The sequence below is a fragment of the Cebus imitator genome, unplaced genomic scaffold (assembly GCF_001604975.1).
Source record: "Cebus imitator isolate Cc_AM_T3 unplaced genomic scaffold, Cebus_imitator-1.0 Scaffold555, whole genome shotgun sequence".
NCBI classification, from domain to species: Eukaryota; Metazoa; Chordata; class Mammalia; order Primates; family Cebidae; genus Cebus; species Cebus imitator.
This window is the reverse complement of record NW_016107870.1, coordinates 549,430-561,543: the sequence shown is the minus strand read 5'-3', so window position 1 is coordinate 561,543 and position 12,114 is coordinate 549,430. Positions and strand designations below refer to the sequence as shown.

General features: G+C 53.1%; 1 protein-coding gene across 2 annotated transcripts in view; it reads left to right on the top strand.

Moving 5' to 3' along the window:
- Nucleotides 1-12,114, top strand: part of GMEB2 (glucocorticoid modulatory element binding protein 2) — a 45,121-nt gene that overhangs the window by 27,921 nt on the left and 5,086 nt on the right. The window contains exons 2-7 of one of the 2 annotated variants that reach the window (XM_017515663.2): nucleotides 684-806; nucleotides 5,665-5,768; nucleotides 7,734-7,891; nucleotides 10,235-10,306; nucleotides 10,630-10,767; nucleotides 11,042-11,164. In XM_017515663.2, the coding sequence (XP_017371152.1) occupies nucleotides 684-806; nucleotides 5,665-5,768; nucleotides 7,734-7,891; nucleotides 10,235-10,306; nucleotides 10,630-10,767; nucleotides 11,042-11,164 (718 nt within the window). Of the gene's footprint in view, nucleotides 1-678; nucleotides 807-5,664; nucleotides 5,769-7,733; nucleotides 7,892-10,234; nucleotides 10,307-10,629; nucleotides 10,768-11,041; nucleotides 11,165-12,114 lie in introns of both variants that reach the window. The other variant, XM_017515662.2, reaches the window with a different exon arrangement.

Below are 12,114 nucleotides of genomic sequence, written 5' to 3'. Positions count from 1 at the left end.
TTTTTTTTTTTTGAGAGGGAGTCTCACTCTGTTGTTCAGTGGCATGATCTTGGCTCACTGCAACCTCTGCCCCCCCCCCGGGTTCAAGCGATTCTCCTGCCTCAGCTTCCCAAGTAGCTGGGATTACAGGTGCATGCCACCACACCCAGCTAATCTTTGTGTTTTTAGTGGAGATGGGGTTTTGCCATGTTGGCTAGCCTGTTCTCAAACTCCTGACCTCGGGTGATTCACCCACCTGGGCCTCCCAAAGTGCTGGGATTACAGGCATGAACCACCTCGCCTGGCCCAGTAAAAATTCTTTATGACACTCTTAATGTTTTTCTTTTGCCTGAGATTACAGGCCCTGAACCTTTAAAACCTTAGGTTTCCCTAGAATTTTTTCAATTAATGTTTGATTTTATTTCCTTAAGTGGCTCTTCAGTTTAACCATAGTTTAATGGAATTCTGTTAATGTAACTATATTTAAATCGTTTACTGAGTTTAACCGTGAAACTCAAAATAACAGGGCACCAGTGAGCATGCCCTGCCTACCCTGCCTGGCTCTGTCTCAGGCCTTCCTGGATTTTAATTTTTGGTTTCCAGGTTTGTAGCTGTTTTCTGCGTTTTCAGGAAATACTTTGGAGAGGTTGTAACTGATTTTCTGTTTTTACCCTTTCTTGTCAATGTGCCTGTGAGAAGTGAAGATGGCTGAAGAGGGGGAGAACTTGGAGGCTGAGATTGTGTACCCTATCACCTGTGGGGACAGCAGAGCCAACCTCATCTGGAGGAAGTTTGTGTGTCCTGGCATCAATGTGAAATGTGTTCAGGTGAGCACAGGCTTCATTCAGGGCCCAGGAGAGAGGCCTCATGGCATCTGTGTCTGCCCTGGGGGTGCAGCTATGATGCCAAATGCATCCTGAGGCAGGGTCTCCCGGGCTGGGGAGAGTGTAGGAGGTGCGGGAAGAACCTTCAGGAAGAGAAACTCGCTGTGGCCGCAGTGTGCTGTGGCAGGGAAGCTGGGAGGCCCTCCTGCTGTGTGGAGGAGGCTGCCCCTCCTGGGCAAGGAGCTTTACCCAGCAGATCCAGTGAGATCTGCTCCAGAAAGGCTCCCTCCTTGGTAAGGAGCAGGACGAGTGGGGAAGGTCTTCTCTTTCTGGCAGCATTGACAGGTGAGATACCCAGGCTCACCTGTGCTGGAACAACCAAAAATGCCAGGGAAGATAGTTTCATAAAGCATCTTGTAGATGATGCCTCACACGGGCTAAGAAAGAGGAAGTGCTGGGGCCTGGGGACCTAACAGTGACAGAATTGAGAGACAGATGGGTGCTGTGTCCAGCTTTTGCCCTGAGAGCCTTGGCCTGAGCTTGGTTTTCTCAGCCTTGCAGGGCTGGAGATCAGAAGACAAAGCCCAGGGCCTCCTTGAGGCGTGTGTGCTGGGTGGGAGGTGGGGACTGTCCCCTCCAAGCTGGCACCTCCCAGGGTGAATCCACCGAATACTCCCATACCTCCTGTCCCCGGCACCCGCACCGATAAGGGGCGAATCCACCCACACTTCCTCTCCCTGGCACTGGGACTCCCGCATCTCCTGTCCCCGGCACAGGGAAGGGGACACCACCCTCTGTAGGATTCATAGGTGGCCTTGTTGGTCTGAAAGCCTCAAGCTGAGAGTTATCAGTACCTCCCAGCTGGCAGTTCCCCCAGGAATCTGACGGAAGCAAACAAAAAATACTTTTTGGAAGAATTCACCTTTATCTCAAGTTTCAAGTAATTTCTGCGGAACCCTGGACACATAAGAAGCAGCGCTCCTGGAGCATGCACAGAAGCCACAGGCAGCAGAGTTGGCCTTGCAGCAGCTCAGCTGTGTTGGGGTTTTAAAGCTTAGAAGATAAAATCATTAATATTTAGTAATTTAAGAAATAAAAAAGGCTTGGTACCATGGCTTACACCTAACCCTAACACTTGGGGTGGCTGAGGCAGGAGGATTGCTTGAGCCCAGGAGTTCAAGAGCAGCCTGGGTAACAGTGAGACCCTAGTCTCTACTTAAATTAAAAAAAAAAAAAAAAGAGGCCGGTGTGGTGATCACGCCTGTAATCCCAGTACTCTGGGAGGCTGAGGCAGGTGGATCACGAGGTCAGGAGTTCGAGACCATCCTGGCCAACATGGTGAAACGCCGTCTTTACTAAAAATGCAAAAAAAATTAGTTGGGTATTGTGGTGGGCGCCTGTAATCCCAGCTATTTGATAGGCTGAGGCAGGGGAATTGCTTGAACCCAGGAGGTGGAGGTTGCAGTGAGCCAAGATCATGCCACTGCACTCCAGCCTGGGTGACAGAGCAAGACTCCAGCTCAAAAAAAAAAAAAGAAATTGATGTATTCAGGAACCATGAGAATCTAACACATCTATTAGAGTTCTGGAAGGAGGAGAGAGACGGAGAGCTTTCATAACTGAGGACAGAGCCGTCCACAGTGAGCGCGAGGGCACTGACAGACCCCAGCCTGCATGAAGACCCCACTGCCTACGTCCAAGTAGATAGTGATCGTCATGAGTTATCACTCAAGTAAAATAAGACTTGTAAGTCCGCACCTATCTCAATAAATTTAATGGTATTTATTTATGTTAAATAAATGCATAGAGAGAAATGAAGCTCTTAGGATACCAGCTAACAAGTGTGGGAGGAATGATGGGTCAGAGTCATAAGCAGGTGCTCAGACTAGTTGCAGGGCATCCCGGTAAACCACGCAGCCATTACAGAGGGAAGTCGTAGCTGTGGTGGGGAAGCCGGCAGGTGCCTCCTCAACTCAGCGATCCATCTTCACATCATCAGGCTCGGGACAGACCTACCCCTGGAGCCTCCTGATGGAGTGAGCAGGAGTTCCACGCTATTCTTCCAGCAGTTCATAGCGTCCTCTATTCATGAGAAAGCAGACACACACGGAGAACAACCTACATAGTACCTGACCCACGAGCTCCATAGACGTCAATACAGACTTAGACACAGGCTAAGAAGCTGCTCTGTCTTTTTTTTTTTTTTTTTTTGAGACAGAGTCTCACTCTGTCGCCCACGTTGGAGCGTGGTGGCATGATCTTGGCTGACTGCAATATCTGCCTCCTGGATTCAAGTGATTCTTGTGCTTAAACCTCCTGAGTAGCTGGGACTATAGGCGCCCAGCACCCTCCCTGGCTAATTTTTGTATTTTTAGTAGAGGTGGGGTTTTGCCATGTTGGCCAGGCTGACCCTGAACTCCTAACCTCAGGTGACTCGCCCACCTTGGCCTCCCAGAGTGCTGGGATTACAGGCATGAGCCACCACGCCCTGCCTGCTGCTCCGTCTTAATGGTGACAGTCACTGAAGAGCACAGCAGTTGTATGTACCACAGTCTTGGGCTGGATCCTGCATCAGAAAATGCGGGCCGTGCATGGTGGCTCACGCCTGTAATCCTAGTACTCTGGGAGTCTTACGTGGGTGGATCATCTCAGATCAGGAGTTCAAGACCAGACCAGCCAACGTGGTGAAACCCCATCTTTATGAAAAATTAACTGGGCATGGTGGCATGTGCCTGTATTCCCAGCTACTCTGGAGGCTGAGGCAAGAGAATCCCTTGAGCCTGGGAGTTGGAGGTCGCAGTGAACCAAGATTGCACCACTGCACTGCAGCCTGGGCAACAGTGAGACTCCATCTCAAACAAACAAACAAACAAACAAAAAACACAATAATTTACAATAAAGGCTATCATTGAGAGAATTCATGAATTTGAATGTGGACAAGGGATTAGAGAATAATATATGAATGATAACTTCCTGATGTGCGTCGTTCTGTGGCTGTATAAGAGAACCTGTTCTTAGGAAATGGACGCACGTGCTGAGGGCCCAGGAGCCGGCATCTCTGCCTCGCCCTCAGTAGCTGCACACGCACAGCTCTAGCTGGGGGCAAGGGAGCAAGGGGCAGACGGGAGCAGCCAGTGGGTCTGGGAACGCACATTCGAGAGCTCCCTGGACTATGCTGGAAATTCACCTGAGTTTGAAATTATATCAGGATTAGGAAGTTGGAAACACAAAAGAAGTATACCATAGGTGACATCATAATGAAATTCCAGAATGGCCGGGACAGAGAGGACCATAAATCTAGCCAGAGAGGAGAGACGGTTCACTCAGGAGCAAGAATCCCGCCAGTGTGAGCTCCTGAAAACAGCCCAGGAGCAGAAGTGTTGGTGCCAGAGCCTCGCTGTGCAGAGAGCGCTGACACTGTGAGGTTGTCTTTAAAATTAAGCTGGAAAAAAGACATTTTCAGGAAAAAACACGGGTTTGCCACCAGCAGATCATGGCTGAAGAATGTTCTGAATGTGCATTTCAGGTGGAGACAAGGGGACTCCAGGTGGAAGTGTGGTGATATGAGAAGGTGTGAGGAGTCGGGAGAAATGTGGGTAAATCAGCATTGATAGAGGTGCCCCGCAGGGCCTCAGAGATGAGAGCAGGGCCACATGGGCGTGGTCTGGAGGGTCAGGAGCAGGCCGTGTTAGCTCTGGGCTCTGGCAGCCCAGGTAAATGTGACACTTAAGCGCCTGGAGCCGCTCAGGAGAGGACAGCATGTAGCTTCCTCACTGTGAGAGGAAACCTGGACGAGAGAGTAACAGGAAAGGAAAGAGGCAGGCATGGGAGGTGGGAAGGCAAGCCTGGCTGAGTCTAGGGCTCTAGGGAGGACCAGGCTCACTGAGTGCAGTTGAGTTTCCTATGTGTGAGCCGAGTGGGCAGAGGTGATGGCCGGAGGCAGCCTCCATCACAGCTGGTGCAGGCTTCCTGCCAGGGTCAGGCAGTGGCCAGAGGGGTCTTCTGGACTCCATCTGCCTGGGCTTCTGTCTGATCTCCCTGATTAGCTACATGAGGAGAGCTAGAGACTGGCTGGGCTCAGTTTTCTCATCTGCGGCGTGAAGGTCATGTGTGGGTGTGCAGATGCTCAGAGACTGGGAGCATCGCTTCTTTCAGCAAGCTCGACCTGATCACGGCCCCAGGGTAGAGACAGCTCCTGTGCCTGGGTCCCGCTGACGAGACCCTGTGACTCCTCCATTCCCAGACTGCTTGTTTTCTAAGTAACTGCAGTTTTTGGTTTCAGTAATTGCTTGTGTAACAAGATTAAATAGGATATTTTACCTTCTCAGGTTCTCTGAGCTCCCACATGGGTGAAGTTGGCAAGCAGGAGGGTTCCCTGGCTTAGATGTATGTGTGTGTCACAGTGAGAGCAGGTGCCGGGCAAGGTGGTATCAGGAGGGGGCTGAGGAAGGCATCGTTCACAGCTCAGTTCATGCTCTGGCATCTGTTGCTGTCTCTGATGTAACGTATGCAATGATGTGTATTTAAAATACATTGCACAGAAGCAGTCGGCTTAGTCTGTCTGGAGGAAAAGAAGGCCACGCACCTTCTGCCTGGTGTGGTCAGCCCAGCCCTGCCTAGCCCCAGGCACACAGCATCTCGGCCCCCTCAGGGCTGGAGGACGCGGCCACTCCCCACTGCAGCCACAGTGCCTCTGGGGCATGTTCTCATTTCACCTGAATGCTCTGTAGAAGACCTGCGGTGGTCAGAGCTGTGCCGTGGCACTCTTCCCGCCACGCGCTCCTGACTCAGGGTCGGGTAGGAGAGGCGGGCAGCCTGTGTGGTGTCTTGGCCCTGACCCCCACGGCTGTGTCCCCCACAGTATGACGAGCATGTGATCAGCCCAAAGGAGTTCGTGCACCTGGCCGGGAAGTCCACCCTGAAGGACTGGAAGAGAGCCATCCGCATGAATGGCATCATGCTCAGGTGGGTGCTGCGCCGGGGTCAGCCTCTGGTGGAAGGAGCCCTGGCAGCTGCTGCTTTCTTGTGGGGTTTTGGGATTCTGAAGATGAGGCGTATTTTGGATGTGCTGAGTGCCGACAGCCTCCCGGGTGGCTGCACCTGCTCACACCCAAAACAGTAAACTCGCCTCCCACACCCATACCATACCAACAGGGCACTATCAGATTTCTAGGATTGTTTTGTCAGTATCATTTTAATTTCCACCAATTCTTTACCTGAAGGCATTTGTGGCTGTTTCACTGTTAGAAAATGAAGGGTTGGCTGGGCACGGTGGCTCACACCTGTAATCTCAGCACTTTAGGAGGCTGAGGCAGCAGGATCACTTGAGGCCAGGAGTTTGAGACCAGCCTGGGCAACATAGTGAGACCTCATCTCTGATAAAAATAAAAAAAATTATCTGGATTTAGTGGCATATGCCTGTGGTCACGGCTACTCAGTGGGTTGAGATGATGAAAGAATCACTGGAGCCTGGAAGTCAGGGCTGCAGGGAGCTGTGATTATGCCATTGCAGCATAGCTTGGGTTACAGAGTGAGACTGTCTCCAAAAGAGAAACAAAAGGATCTGTTCCAATTATGAATTCTGAAAACAACAAAAAAAGAAATGTATGGCCTGGCATTTGTGCATCAGATTGGCAGCCGAATTTAACCTCTTAGCATTGCCTTTTATGTTCTTATTTCTGTCCCATCACTTTTTTTTTTTTCCGAGACAGAGTCTTGCTCTGTTGCCCAGGCTGGAGCACAGTGGTGTGATCTCCGCTCCTGAGTTCAAGTGATTTTCCTCCTCAGCCTCCCAAGTAGCTGGGATTAGAGGCACACACCACCACACCTGGCTAATTTTTGTATTTTTAGTAGAGACGGGATTTTGCCGTGTTAGGCAGGTTGGTCTTGAACTCCTGACCTAAGGTGATCCATGTGCCTCAGCCTCCCAAAGTGCTGGGATTCCAGGCGTGAGCTACCGCACCTGGCCTTCACTTTATCTGTGAATCATGAGCCACAGTCTTGGTCTGTGTGGCCCTGGCCTCCACCTACTTCTTCAGGAGGGCCCTTGCTTTGTGCCGGAATCAGAGTTTGAGGCCTCATGGGTGACTGGCTCTGGGTCCTTTCCCATGGCTCAGGCTCTGTCCCGCTGAGCTGGCCTCTGATTTTCTGGAATATGGCTGGTGACAGAGCTGTGGGGGCCACCAACCAGGTAGGCATGTCCTGAGCTGACCACGGAAGCATCACCCTGTGTGTGCCTGAGGTCGGTGCTGCCCAAAGATTGAGTGAGGCTGGAGCCTCTGACCTTTGCTTCATGGGTTGAGGCAGGCTCATTGAGACACACAGGGCTGAAACCCTGGACCTCCAGAGAGGCAGAAGAGAAGGCCATGGGAGGGCAGGTCTCAGCAGTTTGGGCTGTGTGAAGCTTTCTTGGTAAAGATGAGGATGAGAGGCAGTCATGGCTGCTGGTGCTCTCCTGTGCCCACATCACACTCCTTTGCTGTCTCTGTGCCTTTAGAAGGAGGAAGGCTTCTCCTGGAAGTGATTTCCCACCTTCCTCTGCCTCAGAATGAGTCACACATATGCAGGTTGGCCGGGCCCACCTTTGTTAGCTGTGGGTCACTCCCTTGGGGCTGGGGCAGTGGGATGTCCCAGAAAGGCTCAGCCCCCCAGAGTCTTGACAAGTGCCTCCAGGACACCTGCTGGCCAGTGCTCGCCTCCTTCCTGGGGACAGTGCCTTGGTGTGGGGCTGGGCCGGCTGCTTCCCCACAGCAGGGTCCTGCACGCCGAGCTTGCACTGAGAGGGAAACGGAGCCCACCCTGCCCTGTGGAGCTGCCAGCGCCTTTGCTAGGACTGCCCCACGCAGGTGGATGGCCCAGGTCAGGGCGGGCGAGCCAGGTGCCTTCAGCTCTGGGGCCGACCTGGATGTTCCATACCACCCTCTGCCACAGGAAGATCATGGACTCCGGGGAACTGGACTTCTACCAGCATGACAAGGTCTGCTCCAACACCTGCCGCAGCACCAAGATCGACCTCTCAGGAGCCCGAGTGTCCCTGAGCAGCCCCACGTCAGCCGAGTACATCCCCCTCACACCCGCTGCGGCCGACGGTAGGTGCCCAGGGCTGCTTATCCTGACCCAGCCCTGCTCTGGCACGGCCACAGAGGGTGACATGCCCCTGCTCACTCCAGGGCCGCTGGTCTCCTGCGTGGGGCCCCAAAGCATCTGGGATCAGCCGCCTCTTCCCTCACTGGGGAGATCTGGCGAATTGCTGCTTTCATTGACAAGGAAGCTTGCAGCACTTTTCTTTTTAAGCCGTTTTCATTGTAATATAATAACTCACATGTGGGGAAGGGTATAGCGAGTAACAGAGAGTGGTTGGGCCCCCATCCGGCCCCTCCCACCCCCACAGCCCAGCCCCAAATCTGGACCCGCCTCCTCACTTGCGGAATCCTTCCCTGCTGAGCGTCCTGCTGCAGGCATTCCTGCCACTTGGGTTTTTGGGTGATGGCTTAGATATTCTTCCGTGTTGGTGTCTGTAGCTCTAAATCGTGGAAAGGTTATTCCCTAGAATTAGTTCCAGCTTTATGAATAGAGAAATTTTTCTTAAAACTAAAATTGGACTGGGCACGGTGGCTCACGCCTGTAATCCCAGCACTTTGGGAGGCCGAGGTGGGTGGGTCACTTGAGGCCAGGAGTTTGAGACCAGCCTGGCCAACATGGTGAAACCCTGTCTCTACTAAAAGTACAAAAATTAGCTGGGTGTGGTGGTGCACGCCTGTAATCCCAGCTACTCGGGAGGCTGAGGCAGGAGAATCGCTTGAACCTGGGAGGCGGAGGTTGCAGTGAGCAGAGATTGTGCCACTGCATTCTAGCCTGGGCGACAGAATGAGATTCCGTCTTAAAACAAAAAACAAACTAAAGTTAAAGTGAAGTTAGGTCCTTGGTTCCCCGGTCACGTCACTGAGTGGTCTTTGGTGATGTCGTGTTTCCAGCAATGTCACGTGCATTGTCCCTAAGCTGTCACTCCGCAGTGCTGGCCAGAGCCTGTTCCTGTGTGCCAGGGACATCCTTGTTGCTGGCCCAGGTGGGGCTCGGTTAAGTCCTACCCTGTCCCTGCTGGGTAGGAGAGTGACGCCAGGGCAGCAAGGAGCCTCACCTTTCTCCCGGGCCCTTTTCCATGTCCTGCCAGAGCAGGCTGGCAGGTTCAGTGCTGAGTCCTCGGAAACCCAGGACACTTGGGCTGCTGTGGGAGGGACTGGCCTTCGCCTGCCCTTTCCTCAGTCAGTGCTTAGTATGCAGGGATCGGGCGTGGCGTAACTTAGTTCACACCTGGTCCAAGGCCAGGGCGCTGGGTGGTCAGGGCGTGGCCCTTCCTGGAGACCTGGGGAGTGCAGGGCTGTGTGGGGAGGGGTGGCCAGGCACTGCTGGGGGCTGGCACAGGGTGGAGCCCAGCCTCCTGTCTGTCCTCCTCGGGGCCTCCCCAGCGGATCCATTGTGTTAGCGTTGGCTCCACGTGACCGCCTGCCGGGGAAGGGACTGGGCCTTCCATACCCTGGAGTCAGTGCCTCATAGCCAGGCTGAGGCTCAGCTCTTCCGAGGATGATTCGGGTTTTTTAACCTGAAATCTCTAGAAACCATTGACTTGGCTACTGTGCAGTTAGTAAAAGATGGTGTATCAGCCCAAACTAAATAATTCCAGGTATACAATATTAATAAATAATAATCACCACTGCTATGTCTTTGATGAGTGTGGAAAAGGCCAGCATAATATTGAAAAGCTTACCAAAATATTAAACTGCTTCTGGGTTTGTTTTTTAAGCTGGATCTGTGTATAAAGTCTCCATCAGAAACTGCCAGAAAGGACCAAATATGAGCCACACGCCTGGTTGTGTCCTGCAGGCACTAGAGAGACACCCACGAGAAGAGCCAGAACAGGTTCTGTCCCTCAGAGCCCCACCTGTTCAGGTTTAGAAGAATGGAAGCATGATAGCTACTGAGATTTATGGTGACGTCAATGAAGCGTCACAAGTAGAGGCGAGGTGAGGGCGGCCCCACGGGTGACAGGTCCGGCCGCAGAGCAGGATTCCAGGCTCTCGTCAGGTGGAAGAATCACCTTGTCTCGCTCCTGTTGGTCAAGTGGAAAGTGCTTGTTGAGTAAAGTCATAGAGGGACAAGAAGAGTAGATTGTTGAGGATCGTTGGAACTGGGTGATGGGTTCAAGGGGTTTCTTTTTGCCTTCTTTCTCCTTTGACAACGTCTGTGACTGAAGTAGATGTAAAATACAAGGCAGGCGCATGCTGTGGCTGTACTAGTGTATGTCCTGTATTTGTCAGCTTTGTGAAAACAGATGGTGGGCAGGTTCAGAAGGTGGTGTGAGGAGGGCGGGCAGGGTATGTGGGGTGTGGGGCTGCGGTCAAACAGCACTCACCAAGCTTCCCTTTCGGCTGCAGTGAATGGGTCTCCTGCGACCATCACCATAGAGACCTGTGAAGACCCTGGTGACTGGACTGCTGCCATCGGAGGTACAAGGTTCCTCCTCATGGGCTTCTCACAAGTCCTGGCGGGGTGGTGGGGTCTTTGCCTGCCTGAGGCCACACAGGGGCTTCAGGAATCCAGGTGTGGCCAGTGGGGTCTTTACGGAGAAAGGTCTGGCTGCCGCTACCGTTGTCCCGGGCGCTCTGAGGCTGAGCGCTGTGGCTGCCCTGCCAGATTTTAGTGCTGTGGATGTGTCTGGGCAGTGCAAGCCCAGCTTAGTGCCAGGTGCTGCCAGCTCCAGTGTGGTCCTCGTGGCTGCCCTGTGTGGCACCACTTTCCCTGCCCACTGAGCCCACTCCTTCCCTCACAGATGATACATTTACCTTCTGGCGGGGGCTGAAGGATGCTGGCCTGCTAGACGAGGTCATCCAGGAGTTCCACCAGGAGCTGATGGAGACCATGAGAGGCCTGCAGCAGCGGGTCCAGGACCCTCCCCTGCAGCTTCGAGGTGAGGAGCTGCCTCTTTCCTCTGCTGGCTCCTTGGCCCAGGAGTGTCTGTACTCCTGTGCTGCTGGGATGGAGGCTGGATCTGGGCTTGGGAACCCTGCTGTTGCTGAGGCTGAACTCGGGGTAGTGGGAGGATGGCCTCAGTGTGTCTCAGTCCTTGCCCTCTGAGCCGGGCTTCTAGCTGGCCGGGTTCCTGGGGAGCTGCCCCCGTGGTGGCCTTCTGGCTCTCTGGGAAGGGACCGGGTTCTCACTGAGTGTGCGCGTTGCCCTTTAAGATGCCGTACTCCTCAACAACATTGTGCAGAACTTCGGCATGCTGGACCTGGTGAAGAAGGTGCTGGCCAGCCACAAGTGCCAGATGGACCGCTCGAGGGAGCAGTATGCCCGGGACCTGGCAGGTACGCCGAGCCCACCCCCGCCCTACCCCCGTCCCTGCCCAGTCCCGGCCCCCAGGTGGCAGGCTGAGGACCTGAGAGCCCCTGGCTGTGTCCACTGCACTTCCCTAAGTCACAGCCACCATGGCCAGCCTCTCTCTGTAGCTGTTGCGCAAGGAAAACACCCCAAGCTTACGTGATGTGGTCAGGCCTCGCCATCACACGAAGCCCTGGTTCTTACATTTAGCGACATTTCTGTGATGAACCAAGTAGTTATTTAAGAGAAGATGACAGAGGCTGGGTGCAGTGGCTTACGCCTGTAATCCCAGCACTTTGGGAGGCCGAGGCGGGTGGATTACTTGAGGCCAGGAGTTTGAGACCAGCCTGACTAACATGGTGAAACCCTGTCTCAACTAAGAATATAAAAAATTAGCCAGGCGTGGTGGTGCAAGTCTGTAATCCCAGCTACTCCTGAGGCTGAGGCGGGAGAATTGCTTGAGCCTGGGAGGCAGAAGTTGCAGTGAGCTGAGATCGCACCACTGCATACCAGCCTGGGTGACAGAGCAACACTCTGTCTCAAAAAAAAAAAAAGAGAAGATGACAGAATGGGAAGCGCTGGTCCTTCTCAAGCCCCTGACATTGCTGCATTTCCTCCATGCTCCTCTTGGGGTCTGTGTTTACTGTATGTTCACTGTGGGTGTTTTCGCTGTGTTCACCGTGTATGTATTCACTGTATGTGTTCACCATGTGTGTGTTCACCATGTGTGTTCACCATGTGTTTGTTCACTGTGTGTGTGTTCACTGTGTGTGTTCAGTGTGTGTTCATGTGTGTGTTCACTGTGTGTATCCACTGTGTGTTCACCGTGTATGTATGCACTGTGTGTGTTCACTGTGTGTGTGTTCACTGTTTGTGTTTTCACTGTGTGTTTACCGTGTATGTATTCACTGTATGTGTTCACTGTGTGTTCACCGTG